The sequence below is a fragment of the Typopeltis vanoorti genome, chromosome 4, assembly GCF_054136105.1.
Source record: "Typopeltis vanoorti isolate ZY-2024b chromosome 4, IOZ_Tvanoo_1.0, whole genome shotgun sequence".
NCBI classification, from domain to species: Eukaryota; Metazoa; Arthropoda; class Arachnida; order Uropygi; family Thelyphonidae; genus Typopeltis; species Typopeltis vanoorti.
In genome coordinates this window covers 98,010,454-98,026,682 of record NC_143552.1, presented here as the reverse complement: position 1 = coordinate 98,026,682, position 16,229 = coordinate 98,010,454, and the positions used below count along the sequence as shown (strand labels likewise).

At 34.1% G+C, this 16,229-nt stretch overlaps 1 protein-coding gene across 2 annotated transcripts in view; it reads left to right on the top strand.

Annotated features, from left to right (window-relative positions):
* The window catches only part of Ns2 (nucleostemin 2), a 208,449-nt gene that overhangs the window by 100,681 nt on the left and 91,539 nt on the right, over positions 1-16,229 (top strand). For both annotated transcript variants that reach the window (XM_090391934.1, XM_090391935.1), the window contains exons 8-9: positions 2,446-2,559; positions 14,436-14,564. In XM_090391934.1, coding sequence (XP_090248060.1) covers positions 2,446-2,559; positions 14,436-14,564 — 243 coding nt within the window. The remainder of the gene's footprint in view (positions 1-2,445; positions 2,560-14,435; positions 14,565-16,229) is intronic.

The following is a 16,229-nucleotide window of genomic DNA, read 5'->3' as shown; positions in this document are numbered from 1 at the left end:
GTTGTTTATATAATTTAAAAAAAAATCATTTCGGAACATAACCCTACTTTTTTTATGTGATCTGAGTCTCGCATTACGTGATTTATATAACGCGGCATTTCTGTGGAACATAATATCCATGTTATACGAGGGTTACGTGTATATGAAACAAACTATACACAATATAGTTTTGTTAAAATTCATTAATTTTTTTTTTTTTTTAGATAACAGAAAAAAGTTCTGGATTTATTATTATTATTACATCACACCTCCAGGGAGTCCAAAGACTCATTGAGGGAGGGCATCTACTCTACAACTCTTTGTCTCACTACTCCACCAACCTTCATCATCTAACACCAACGCCATCCACTGCCAACTACCACCACTAGTACTTTCATAGACAATCACAACATCCATGCCCATGGTGGGAATCGAACCCGCAGCCTTTTGGCTGGAGAGAGCGGATATGCTAACCACTCGGCCAACCAGGCCAGAAATGAATTTCATTTATAATGAAATATGGTGACATAACTACTGTAGAATGCACAAAACTGAAAAGTATGCTTACTTACTGCATTGCTAATAGGTTGTCATATTCTGGATATGTACATAGCCATTTTCAGCTGTCAGACAGCACATAATAGATGAATAATCTGCATAAGTCAATATCTCACAACATACAGTCACACCATATCATATGTTCAGTAAGCTAGAACACCATTCCTGGATCAAAATTGAGCTTCGCATAGTTGTAGTGCAAAGGGGTTGGTAATTCTGTAGCAAGCATATGATAATGGCAATGATGCGTTAGCATAATATTATAATTCTGGCTTGTTGGCAGAAGGGATTAGTGTATCTGCTCCAACCAACTGGTTACAGGTTTGAATCTCTCCATTGACATGTATGTTTATGATTTTCTTTAGGTGAGAGATGAACTTCATTGCCCTGTGAGACCACCACCCTGCTTATTGGAAGCCACATACCATAGTGAGTTTAAAATAACTTTTCATGTGTGGGAGCCACATAAAAGCATCTGCAGCTCATAAATCACTGCTGGAGGTGAATAGATGATAAATAGACGATACTTATATAGGGAAATATGACTTCTACATTACTTCAACCTTGTTATCACTTCTGAGTCTGGCTCCCACTGATGAGACCTCAATAAAGGTCAAAATCAGTCTGGGTAGTGACCCTTACTGTAATAATGCATAGCATTATACTTGTCTGTAAGGATATGGGCATTGCATTATGGGATACTAAGGTAATTGATGTGAAGTTATCAGCCTCTATACACAAGTACCTCCAGTCATGATACTTCATGTGCAAACTTTGTTTGCTTACACTTGGATAAAGGATGAAACCAAGAACATAATTTCTTGGCATCTTTAATTTATATAAACAATTTGTCATTACCTGTGAAGGTAATGGCAACTTGTTTACCTTTGGGAACAGTCAATTTGATAGTCACATCATTGGGTGTACAAAATTGCTTCTGGTTGGCATACTGAAGACTGAAAGTGGGCCATAGATATGCTATCACAAACCTATGTCTGAATGACATCTCAATGAAGAGGAGACATTCTCATGTCCTACTATAGTCACAGTGCTCAAGGAAACCTGGGCTTGGTTTCACCAAACCCCTGTCTGAAATGACAGTTAATGAATGGTACTATTCATATTCTCCATGTCTGATGGAACTTTGCCAGCAATAAGCTTTTCTCAAGCATCATCTGTGTCTGATGGTGTGACATATTTCCTGATCGATGCACTGCCTCCATAAGTCAGTGAAATGTCACAGTACACAAGGACATTGTGACATTTCATTGGTTGGAAAGATATGAGTTCAAATCCTATCTGTGCTGTAAGGAACATTTATAATGACTTTTGACTTGAAGGCAATTTAGATGGCCTCATTTGAGGATGGCAGGGTTTTTACTTCGTGGAAACTTTGCAAAGCAGCTGAAGAACTTACACATTTAACAGATATAATATACTTCCAGTCATTTCAGCCATAGTTCCATACATTATTACCCATGTTGTTCTGTATGCTATCATGTGGCAAAACTAATGGAAAACATTTTGATACAGTGGCATACTATCAACCATAATCTTCTCCACTTTCTGGATATGAGCCTGTGTGATTTTAATCTATTTCTAAAGAAGAAGGAGCTATTCATAGGCAAGTGTTTTCAGAATATGAAGGAGATAATGTAAGTAGTAAGGTAGAGTCTTCTGAGTATTGAAAAGAATCAGTCTGCTGATGTCATTTGTTGCTCTCGAAGATTTGGGATGAAATTGATCACATAACAGTTGGAGCATATTGAAGACATGTAATTGTTACTTTTCACTGAAATAAAATTTGTGTTGATATACTATGCATGCTGTCATTCATTAGTTTTCATTCATTCCTATTATTGTTATAATTTTATGAATACTGATAACAGTTTTTTTTTTCTTTTTTAGCAAAGATGGGTAACACATCTCTCTGCTGAATATCCTTCTATGGCATTTCATGCTAGTATCACAAATCCATTTGGCAAAGGAGCACTGATAAGCCTTCTCAGGCAATTTTCCAAGGTATTTTCAATTACAGTATGGCATTTTCACCTGGTTTAATATTTTTAAAATTCAAGAATTTATAATATTTAAATTAATTAGTTTTAAATGTGTAACTTTATATATTTGTATTCATTTCTACTGTAGTATAAATATTGTAATATACCATTTTACAATTCAAACTTTATCATTGAAAATGTATAATAATACTATATTACAATTTTTACCTGTTATAATTACTTTTCATTTGAAGGCAAGTAAGCTGATCTTATATGAGGGTGGCAGGATTTTTATCCAATGGAAACTTTAGTTTTTTCACATGCAAATTATTTAAATTATGCTTAAAGCAACTCTGCTTTGCAAAGTTGCTTTAAGCATAATTTAACATTATGCTTAAAGCAGTCTAATGACTGCAACCAAAAACTGTGCTATCATGCATTTTGTGTGGAATGAGTTACTGAAATCCTCCTTAATGAATTAATTTTTTTTTATCCAAGTACCAAGAAGACCCCCCCCCCCCATAATTTCCAAAATAGGAGGCATGCAGTAAAGGTGTTGATATGTTCACTACACCTCTGCAAAGTTAAATTAAATATCATATTAATATATTATTACTCACTTAGTTTTATGGTATTTTTGTATTTCTTTTTGTACCTTTGTATGAATAATAATATAAATATTAATGTTTAATTAAAATAGTTACATATTTTAATTTGTATAGTAATCTGTTTTTTGTTTAATTCAGAATTAAACCTTGATTTATACAACTATTAGCCTGGGTCACTGATAAATATTTAAGAATTGCTTCCTTAAAAGTATCTTTCTGTAAAATAACTTGTTAATATTTGTAAAATTCTTTAATTTTCTAAATTTAGGGCATTAACAGGTTATTTTCTCCAATAAGATATCTTTAAGGTGGTGATTTTAAGTTTACTTTTGAATAAGATACAGGTGCAAGAAATCTTCAGTGATGTTTACATATGTTTTTTTTTTTGTTTCACTATTTCTTTGTGTTCTTGAAATTTTGAGAATATTATTTTTTTTAGTCAACAAGAACCTTTTTTAAGAAATAATGAGCACTCTTTTCTATTTCTTTTATTATTGGTTCAGATATAGAAATTATATGTCCTCAATCTAATATTCAGTGGTCTGATAGGGGGAAGAGAGAGAGAGAGAGAGAGTGTTTTTATTTTGTGATCCACAGACAGTGAAGTATGAATCCTCATCTTGCCTCTAAAATGTCTTCAGGCAATAGATGAACTTTGTCTCACTGTGAGACATTGCCTATTGGGATCTCTAAGCAGGATCTCTAAATTATTTAACCATGAGCCTACCATGGTATTTATACTGAATGTTTTTTGATGTTGAGAGTTTATTTTTCACTTGGTTAGACTATATAGTTTAGTTTAATCCTTTATCCAAGTGTGAGCAAACAAAGTTTGCACCTGAAAGTATCTTCAGGACTGGGTAAGGTAGTGCAACACCAGGCAACTCGTTGCAAAGGTGGAGAAATAAAAAAATAAACTCTCAACATCTTTCTCTGAATCCGGAGTAATTTAATAATAAGGTTGCACACCCTTTGGCAACTCCTATAGGTTAGGATGACCTCTCATTGCTTCTGCCTTTGTATCTCCACTACTAGTCCTGGCTCCCACTGACGAGACCTCAATAAAGGTTAAAACCGGTATGGGTAGTGGCCCTTGCCTTAATGCATAGCATTACACATATCCGCAAGGAGATGTGCTTTGCATTATGGGAGATACTAAGATAGGAGTGATGAGAGCTTTCTCCACCTTTGCCTGGTGTTGCACTACCTTACCCCGGTCCTGAAGATACTTTCAGGCGCAAACTTTATTTGCTCATACTGTATGTTTACGACAGGGTTTCTTGATTACCTAATCCTCAGGCTACCCATGGTTGTCATGTATTATAGGATATTAATTTTTCATGGGTGAGATTTGTATTTAAAAAATGATAATGAAGTAGCATCTTTGTCATTTCTGAAATCTGAATTGCTTATAATTCAGATTCCAGTTCATTTAATCTATTGGTCTCCCCTGACTGGCTCAAATCAACGATCAGTTTCTAACAAAAGGTGTTAGAAATTCTGTCTTATTTCCTTTTCTCCTATCTTTTTTCATACAAGAAAGATCACACTTTATCTACCTTTGATAATACTGAGATCATATGCATAATTGGATCTCTCTTTTTTTGAGCTGACTTATGCCTCTATCTTTTTTGTCATAAGCACATCACATCCATAGTGTTCCATAACCTTTGAGTGGAAAAGAACTAAATGTTCTTTTCCACTAACATAACATAAAATATTATGTTAGTTTAAATTGTGACGTACACCTGAAATCTTAATAATAAACTAAATATGTGCAGCTTGTACCATTAAAATAAAAAATATTGCACAATATACAGTATGTTTTTAATTCAAACTTTAAGTAAAAGTTATGAAATTTGTTTGGATAATATTTTGTGTTTGAAAGATTCTGTATCCATTAAGGTAAAAAATTCTAAATTTCTGATTTAGAATTTTTAATTTCTGACCTAAATATTTGATTTTAATGGTAGTCTTGGCATATATTTAGTTCATTATGAAAATTTCAAGAAACATTGATACAATTCTGTGCAAATAATAAGTTAAAAATAATGAATACATTTTATCAGCATAAAATAACACGAGGACAGGACAGGAATCGATAATAGATTATATTATATATAACAAAGTAATACACCCATCAGAAATAGAATATGTTAGAGTGTTAGCACCAGCAGAAATTGGAAGTGATCATGATCTGTTAATATGTAAACTAAAACTTTACAAGAAATGGGTGAAAATAAAATCTAAAGAAAACCAACACAATGTCAAAATAAAATTTAAAGTGGAATTATTAAAAGAAGAAAGTATGAAAACATTATACTACAATAGATTAAAACAAAAGTTTCAAGATAACCCATTAAGCAGTGAACAACATGTAGAAGATAACTAGAAGATTTTTAAAACAAATTTAACTGAAAAAGCAACAGAAGTATTAGAGGTACAAAAAAAATAATAAAATCAAGAAGATGGACTCCATGGTTTAATGAAGAAATAAAAATATTACAAAAGAAAAGAAAGAAAAATATCAAAAATATCTACAAATGAAAACAACAGATAATTGGAACAAATATAAAAAAATAAAAAATAAAGTTAATCAAAAGAAAATAGAAAGCAAAAATCATTTTTGGGGATCATATACAAAAGAACTTGAACATGATTTCTATGGTATACAGAAACAAATGTGGAGATTTATTAATACACAAAATAAGGAAGAAACAGAATATGTCCCAATATTAAAAGTAGAAATAGAGAAATTAGAAAAGTATTTTAAAAACCTTTATAACTAAACAGTTGAAACAAAAGTTGAACTAGGTAAACAAAAAAATAAATACAACAGAAACGAAAATTGAAATAACAGCATCATCAAATTCCTGCCATGTACTCTCAAGGGGTGTACAGGATATGATAGTACTATATGAAAAATTTACATCATTACTAACTTCCTATCTACAATTTTCCTCCAGATCAGGCTGTTACTTGTCAAGACTCCAATATTATCAGATCTTATATTTCTGTCGTCTAAAGCACTTTATATACTGTATCAATCCACCTATATCTTGGTCTTCCTCTGGGTCATTTTCCTGCCAACCTGGCAGAGAACATTTGTTTTGCCAATCTTTCCTCGCCCATTCTGTTTAAATGACCATACCACCTGAGATTAGCTCTGCTAACAGTTATGAATAACCATTTCTGGATGCTGACAATGCCAAGTTCTTTCCTAATATCCTCGTTTTTAATATGATATTGCCATTGATGCCATCTGTTCACGCCTCTAATCTTTCTCGGGATTCTCACATCTGTGGTCTCTAGTCTTTGGTCAAGTGTTTTACTTCTAACCCAGCTCTCAGATCCATAAGTTAAAACTGGTTTGAACACTGTCTTGTATACAGCTAATTTAGTGTTCCAACTAATTTCTTTCTTATTCCATATGAATTTATTCAATTGACTTCTTCCTATACCAGCTTTGTTGATTCTGTTGTCTATTTCCATATTTAATTTACCATCTTCACTAAAAATTGTGCCTGAGTAGGTGAAATGTTTTACTTGTTCCACAGGTTCTCCGTTCACAATGCAGTTGACATTTTCAGTGATTCTGCCTATTTCCATTGTTTTTGTCTTTTTATTGCTGACCTTCATACCATATCTATTACAACAGTTATTCAATTTAGTCAAGGAATCTTGCAGACTCGTAGTGGATTTATTGATAAGTATAACATCGTCCGCATAAAGCAAAGAGCTGACATTAACACCTCCAATTTTGATATCATGTTTAATACCACTTTCCTTCATAATGTGATCCATATAGATAATGAATAACAGAGGGGATAATGTACATCCTTGTCTCACACCAGATTTAACATTCAACCATCTTCCTGTACTTCCTTCAATTCTAACTGCTGACTTACAACTCAAATAAAGACTAAGTATTGCGTGATATAATACCCCATTGACACCATATAACTGTAGCGTATTGAATGGCTTCTCTCTTGGCAGCTTATCATATGCCTTTTCCAGTTCTAGAAAACTCAAATAGAGATCTTTGTTAAATTCCCATGATTTCTCCACTATTTGTCGTAAAGTGAAGATCTGATCCTGACAGCCTCTATTTGGCCTGAATCCAGCTTGTTCTTCACCAAGCTTTTCTTCCATAATTCTTCTCAACCGTTTCTCATGCATAGATCTTACCAGGAACAATCAGCAGGGAAATACCTCTGTAATTCTCACATTCAGTTTCATTTCCCTTTTTAATATATGGGCACTATTAGAGCTCTACTCCAATCATCGGGAATTCATCCCTCTGTCCAGGCCTTCTGAACTATGCAGTGCAGCCACTGCAAGACTTATACCACCATACTTCAGCATTTCTGGTCGGATATCATCTACTCCTGCTGCCTTTCCCCATTTCAAGCCTTTGATGACTTTTTCTACTTCAAGTATGGATATGCCATCAAAGGCTTAAAATGTATTAATGTAAAAGGCTTAATATATATCCATACTTCAAAGATATATATTTTTCTCACATTTTCGTGTCACCTTTATCATCTCTAACTCCTTTTACAGTACTCTTTCCTCCATTTCTAAGCTTCAACAACCTCCAAAACATTTTGCCACCTTCTTGATAATTATTTTCTATGTTCTTCCCAAAGTCCTCCCATGACTTTTGTTTAGCTAGTTTTACACAGTGTTTAGCTTTCTTACATTTGTCTCTGTATTCTCTAAGAGCACAAGCTGACTTATTTGCCAGGAACTTTTGATATGCTTTCTTCTTTTCTTTCTCTGCCTCTTTAACTTCCTCTGTCCACCATGGATTTCTGATTTTTCTATCCTTGCAGACAACCTCACCACATGCCTCTCTGGCTGAATCAATCAAGGTTTTCTTCAAGGCTTGCCACTGAATCTCTAAAGTTTGGTTCCTGTTCTCAAACTCTTTCATTTTTTTCTTCATTAATCTTTGTGTATTTTAGTCTACAGTTCACATCTGAGAGCTGCTCATCTTTTATTAGCTTTAAAACTTTCTTACATGTTCTTCTTGTCAATATGAAATTCAATTTTACCATGCTCAATACTAAATAGTGATCACTTCCAATTTCAAATCCTCTGTACACTCTGGTGTCCTGCACCAGGGAAAAAACATCAGTATCAACAATAACATAGTCAATGAGACTTTTCTTATTTCTTGCCTCCTCTCCATGTGAATTTGTGCACATTTTTATGTTGGAACATGGTGTTAGTAATAACCAGTCCATGTCCTGAGCAGAAATCCAACAGGTATTTGCCATTATTGTTAGCTTTGCTCTTTTCTCCAAATTTTCACAAAATATTTTTTTTATGTCTGACAATCATTTCCTATTCTACTATTTGGATCCCCAACAAAGACCAACTTTTCCTTTTTCATTGTGTCAGTTGCTCTTTCTAAAGCATCAAAAAATTCCTCCACTTCTACATTAGTAGAACCTTCTGTGGGACCATAGGCACAAATAAGTCTCATTCTCCAATTCCCCATTCTGATATTAGCCCACATCACTCTACTTGAGACTGCCTGCCATTCAAGACGATTAGCCTCGTATTTTGTGTTGAATACTATGACTACTCCTTCTTTTCCTTGATTGTCATTTCCTGAGTATAACATTTTGTATTTATTGCTCAGAAAGATCTCACCAGTTTTTGTCTTTTTTGTTTCAATCATCCCTATTAAGTCGATCTGGTACTTATCCAGTTCCTCTGCTAGCTCCATTTCTTTGCCATTCAGGCTTCTTATGTTGATAGTACTGATCTTTAACTCTGGTGATGTTGAGTTGGGGTGTTTTTTCAGATTTGTTCCAGTAGCTGACTTTTTGCTGGTCATCCTGGTTCCCTAGTGAAAACAACGGGGGCCTTGTTTAACCGGACCATGCCCCAGCCTCCATGAAATTTTGTCATGCTGTAACATCATTTTGTAATTTGGTCGGGTAAATTCCAAATTGCCAGCCCATCCTCGTTCGTTCAGTATCCAGGTAGATACCCGACAGGGTGCACCGCGAGAAAGTGAGGATTGGATATTAGGTCAGAAGCCCTGGTCAGTTCTCCGCATTCCTTTAAAGGCTATGTGGAGGTCTCCTCTTAGTTATACAGCTTTTACCCTTAAACACCCCAAATTGAAATAACAGAAATTGAAATTGCAATTAAAAAATTGGAAAATAGAAAAAAACCAGGTCTAGATAATATCAATAATGAATTATTAAAAAATGATAAAGAAATTATAATTCAGAGTTTAAATATATTGTACAACCAAATAATAAATACAAAAAAGATTCTGGTAGAAGAAAAATATAACAATACCAATATTTAAAAAAAGAAGATTAAAAAAAAACCCAGAAAATTATAGAGGGATAAGTTTATTAAATACCTCATTAAAAGTACTAACAAGAATCCTAAATAATAAAATAGCAAAGGAAATTAATCTATTAGATGAACAACAAGGTTTCATCTAATAGAAGATAGATCGTGTACAGATGCAATATTCATAATCAGACAGTTGATAGAGAAAACAATAGAATACAATAAGAAACTATTTATTTGCTTTATAGACCTGGAAAAGGCATTTGACGGAATATTAATTCAAGATGTAATAGAAATATTGCAGAGAAGAAAAGTAGCAGGAAACATAATACAAATAATTAAAGAAATATATGATAGCTGTATAATAAAAACACAAGGAAAAATAAGTAGAGAGATACAAATTATAATGCCATTAGACAAGGAGACTCTTCAAGTCCAACAATATTCAATATAATAATAGATGAAATAATATAAAAAGTTAATAAAATACAAAGTACAGGAATGAAAATAAACAGTAGAATAATAAGATCTATATATTATGCAGATTGAATGAGGAAAATGCAAGGACTCACAGAGGAGATGGGCAGCCTTCTGAGGGGATGGTGCAGAACATCAGTAGAATGGAAGTGACGGAGGCCATGAAGAGGATGAGGAATGGAAAAGCGGTGGGCCCCGACAGAATTCCAGTGGAGGCATGGAAGGCACTGGGGGAAGAGGGAATTGACCTGCTGTGGGACCTGTTCATGAAAGTTTGCCAACAGGAAAATATACCCGAGGAATGGAGGGAGAGTACTCTTGTTCCCATCTACAAGGGTAAAGGGGATGCACAAGACTGTAAAAATTACAGAGGAATAAAGTTGATGTCCCACACAATGAAGATCCTAGAAAGGGTTCTTGATGGTAGATTGAGGAAGGAGGTGGAAATTGCAAAGGAACAATTTGGCTTCATGCCTGGTAGATCAACAACAGATGCTATCTTTGGGTTACGACAGATGATGGAAAAATATCGAGAGAAACAAAGGGAGCTACATCTGGTATTTATTGATCTGGAGAAAGCATACGATAGAGTGCCAAGGCAAGAAGTCTGGAGGTATCTGAGGGAGAAGAAGGTGCCGGAGAAATATGTCAGGTTGGTGCAGGAAATGTACAGAAATGTGAAGACAAGTGTTCGGACCTGTTTGGGACAGACAGAAAGTTTTCAAGTAACAGTTGGCTTGCATCAAGGGTCAGCATTAAGTCCGTTTCTGTTTAATATTGTGATGGAGGTGGTAACAGAGGAGGTGAGAGAAGATGCGCCTTGGACAATGTTGTATGCAGATGACATCTTGCTGTGTGTAGATTCAAGAGAAGAAGCGGGAACTAAACTGGTAAGATGGAGAAAAGTACTGGAAGAGAGAGGTATGAGACTGAGCAGAAGTAAGACAGAGTATATGTGTTGCGCAGTGGGCGGCGGTGGCCAGGAGACAGATCTGGAGCTAGAAGGAAATGTCATCAGGAAGGTGAGAGACTTTAGATACGTAGGTTCAACAGTGGAAGAAGATGGAGGAGCTGAGAAGGAAGTGGGATGCAGGATACAAGCGGGTTGGAGGAACTGGAGGGAGATGGCTGGAGTGTTATGCGATAAGAGGGTGCCGATCAATCTGAAAGGCAAAATTTATAGGACAGTAGTGAGGCCAGCTATGACATATGCTATAGAAACTGTGGCCCTGAGGAAAAATAACATCAGCAGGATGGAAGTAGCAGAGATGAGAATGCTTAGGTGGATGTGCAGTGTGACCAGAAAGGATCATCTGAGAAATGACTATGTCAAGGGAACAGTGAAAGTTACGAACTTAGGAGCGAAAATACAGGAGGCAAGGTTGAGATGGTTTGGTCATGTGATGAGGAGGGAGGACGAATATGTGGGAAGAAGGGTCATGCAGATGGATGTGCAAGGAAGGCGGAAGCGTGGGCGGCCAAAGAAGAGATGGAGGGAGCTGGTAGAAGAGGACTTGAAGATGAAGAACTTGGATGTGGTGACAGCCCAAGACAGGAAGGTGTGGAGGAGACTCATTACAAACAGTGACCCCACTTAAGTGGGAGAAGCTGCAGAAGAAGAAGAAGATATATTATGCAGATGATGTACTATTAATTGCAAAAAATGAAACTCAGCTACAAATGTTACTACATACATTTAATAAAGCAGCAAAATTGTATAATATGAAAATATCAAAAATTAAAACAAAATGTATGACAATATCACAAGAACCATAAAGATGCAAATTAGAATTGGAAGTTACTATTATTGAACAAATAATGAATTACAACTATTTAGGTATACAACTGAACTGGGAAGGAAGGCCATATCGAAGTCAGAGAACAAGTTGAAAATGCTGCAAGAATATCAGGATGCTTGAACAAAACAATATGGAAAAATAAACATCTTAGAGTAGAGATATAAAGCAGTAATCAGGCCTATTATGACATATAATGCAGAAACAAGACCAGACACTAGGAAAACAAGACAAATGTTAAACACAAGTGAAATGAATATATTAAGAAAAATAGTAAATAAAACTAGATTAGATAAAATAAAAAATACAGACATAAGAAAACAGTGTGAAATACAAGCAATAAACAATTGGGTAGCAACCCGAAGAATAAAATGGATTGAACATGTAGAAAGAAGAAGTGAAGATAGAATAATAAAACAAGTCTATAGTTGGAAACCAAAGAATAAGAGAAGAACAGGAAGACCTAGAAATAAGATTAAAAGATACTATTAAAGAAGATGAATGGTTGCAACAGATACTACATCTAATGTGTGAAGAAGAAGTTGAAGATTTCAGGTAAGTGACAATTTAAGCTTATGTAACATTCAAAATTTAAGCATTAATGCAGGATTTTCATTTTTATAATTTCCTTCTGTTCTAGTTCTTTCTAATGCTTTCCATTATTGTTTGCCCTTGTACTTCTTCATGTTGCCATTTTGTGTGCTTTATGTATGGTTCCTACCACTCCATGTTCTGTCATCAGTGTATGATTTCCCATAATTTCCTTTGTTCTGTTTACTGCAATTTCTTTTGTTTTATTCCCAGTTATCTCCCTTTGTTGTGTTTCTTGTGATCTTCTTTTATCTCCCATGATGTTCCTTTGTGTTCTGCTATCATGAAGGTTTCAGCTTTTACTGTTTATAATAGTGAGCTTAAAATATCATTGTCACTGGGACGGTTCTTCCATAGTTCATTATAATGCATCATTTCATCATAGTAGTGGTGTCTGTCTACTGTACATTATTAGCATCTAAGACAATATGGTTGCTTCAATAGAATAGGAGAAGGAAGTTCAGCAAAAACAGGTGTTTGATGCTAGGTTAGCAGGATAAATACCCAGAGGAAGATCAAGGTATGGGTGGATTTTAGTCCCTTTGAGAATGACTGAAAAGATCTGACAGTGCTGTAGTCCTGACAAGTAACAGATTCATTTATTTTTTTTTTAAAAATGTTGATAGGAAACTAATAAAAATGTAAAGCTAATGATGTAGTGCTATCATAGTATCCTATACGCCCATTTGGGTAGTACATATCAGTAATTTTATAATGATAAATTTTATTTATTATTATTATTTTTTTAATATTTTTTTTTTCATTTGCAGTTTTGTGTGTTTTCTACTTATTTATATACTTATGTTTTCCACTTACTGATTATTCATTTTAAAAATTTATGAAATTTACAATCTGGATAATAAAAAAACTTTTTTATTTTCCAGACGTTTCTATCTTCACATCAAGATCATCATCTGGAGCATACATCAATATACAAGACAAGCTGAATTACATTATTAACTGTAAGCTAAAGAAACAATGATTTGATCACATGTTATTCTACTGGCATGACATCTAGTGAAAAAAAAAATACATCATGCTAAGTGGATTGATACAGTACAAAGTTCCTTAGACGATAGAAATATATGATCTGATAATGTTGGGATCTTGACAAGTAACAGACTGATTTGGAGGAAAATTGTAGATAGGAAGTTAGTAATGATGTAAATTTTTCATGTAGTACTATCATATCCTGTACACCCCTTGAGGTTGCATGGCAGGAATTTGATGATGATGATGATGATGATAAATTCTATTTACGATGACAGGAATAAACATTCTTTCAGATGGTTTTCTTTCAGAAACAATGATGTCCAATTTTTAGTATTACAATTCTTATTTTTACTTTTAAGATACTGGATTTTCTACAGACCTGTTTATAGTTGTTCTTAGTGAGGAACGTTCCGTGGGTCGAATATATACCTTCCATATGTTTGAGATTTTTAGACCATCATTATTGTTCAGATTGGGGTGGTTGATAATAATCTCACATGCTTCCTTAAATTTCCGTTCATACCATGTTTTAGTGTGATGTAGACAGCTAGTGCTTTTCCAGTCAACTCTGTGTAAGGAATTCAGGGCGTGATCAGAAAGGCCAGCTTCACCTTTTTTCACTAGAGGTCATGCCAGTGGAATAACATGTGATCAAATCATTGTTTCTTTAGCTTACAGTTAATAATGTAACTCAGCTTGTCTTGTATATTGATGTATGCTCCAGATGATGATCTTGATGTGAAGATCGAAACGTCGGGATAATAAAAAAGTTTTTTTAACACGGTTGTAAATTCCATAAATTTTTAAAATGAATGCTGATCACCGTGTAACTCTAAAAGAAAGGACTTACTGATTATGTTTTCAAAGTTGGAGTAACAGCAATCTGTAAAATATAGACCCTTTGTTAACATTCGTTTAACAGTAAGAAGACAAATTTTGACAGTTGTTAATTAACATTAGTCATATTTTCAGTTTTATTAAATTATTAATTGAAACACTCAAATTTGAAATCTTTAGATTAACAGTATAGTTTTAAGATCATGACAGTTTAAGTTATTTTCTTTGCATTTCAGTGATGATTAAGTTTTAATTATTTTTTATAATTTTGCAAGCTCCATCAAGACAAGAAACAGATCAGTGTTGGATTCATTGGCTATCCCAATGTGGGGAAAAGCTCCATTATTAATACACTTAGAGCAAAAAAAGTCTGCAAAGTTGCACCAATTGCTGGAGAAACAAAGGTAGAGTTGTTGTTTTGTTATCCACATTATTGATATTTGTTTTTAATTTCGTAGCATTTCTGAATGTTATCAACTTTCTTTGTTTTGACAGTAATGGACTATATTTATCACTTCTACAGCACATTTATTCTTTAGCTGGAAAAGCTTGGATTTTTCTTGTTTAGGATATGAAGAACAGGAAATTTTTAACTGATGGTTAGTTAGTTTGTGCTGTATAAAGGCAGCAGAATTTTCCTTTATCCCCCCCCCCTCCACACACACACACACAAAACAAGCAGGCTGGCCAGTATTATTCCTCTCTGTCAACCACAGTTGACTGATAGGCATAATACTGCTATTTCCCAACTTCAGATGAGTTGCTTTCCTGAAACCATCCATAAGTCAACTTTTGTAAGTTAGAATGGTATCTGAAGCTAATCATATCTGATAGAATTGTACTCTGTGTTAGGTGTTTAGACTTGTCAAGTAAAAAAAAAGAAAATTCAAAAAGAAATAAATAATTCAAAAAATATATAAAATTAATAGAAATAGAAAAAAAAAATCTTTAGTCCACCTTCAGCATGAAAAAAAACTTTCTAGCATGTGAGATACATAATATGGTAAATGGCATAATAAATTAAGAATGTCAGAATTAAAACATGGAAAGTATTGTTCATAAAAAAAAACAGAAATTTTGTAAATAGAAACAGCAGTTTATTATATATATATATACAAAACACACCCCATCTCAACATCACCAGAGTTAAAGATTGGTACTATCAACATAAAAAGCCTGAATGGCAAAGAAATGGAGCTAGCTGAGGAATTAGATAAGTATATCAGATTGACATAATAAGGGTGATTGAAACAAAAAAGACAAAAACTGGTGAGATCTTTCTGAGCAGTAAATACGAAATGTTATATTCAGGAAATGACAATCAAGGAAAAGGAGTAGCTGTAGTATTCAACACTAAATACGAGAAGAAAGCAACTGACACAATGAAAAAGGAAAAGTTGGTCCTTCTTGGGGATCTAAATAGCAGAGTAGCAAATGATTGTCAGACATTCAGAAATATTTTGGGAAAATTTGGAGAAAAGAGCAAAGCTAATAATAATGGCAAATACATGTTGGATTTCTGCTCAGGACATGGACTGGTTATTACTAACACAATGTTCCAACATAAAAATATGCACACATTCACATGGAGAGAAGAGGCAAGGAATAAGAAAAGTCTCATTGACTATGTTATTGTCGATAGTAATGTTTAACAAAATATTCTGGAGGTTGCTGAAGAAGCTCAAAAATAGAGGAAAGAGTGTTGTAAAAGGAATTAGAGATGATAAAGGTGACATGAAAACGGGAGAAAAAGATATCCTTGAAGTATGGAGTAATTACTTCGAGAAATTGCTAAATGAAACAAGCAGTGATAGCACATTGGTAAAAAAACATTCAACAGGCATACAGTCAGGAATACATATCCATACTTGAAGTAGAAAAAGCGATCAAAGGCTTGAAATGTGAAAAGGCAGCAGGAATAGATGATATTAGACCAGAAATGCTGAAGTACGGAGGTATAACAGTCTTACAGTGGCTGCACTGCATAGTTCAGAAAGCCTGGAAACAGGGATGAATTCCGAATGATTGGAGTAGAACTCTCATAGTACCCATATATATTAAAAGGGAAA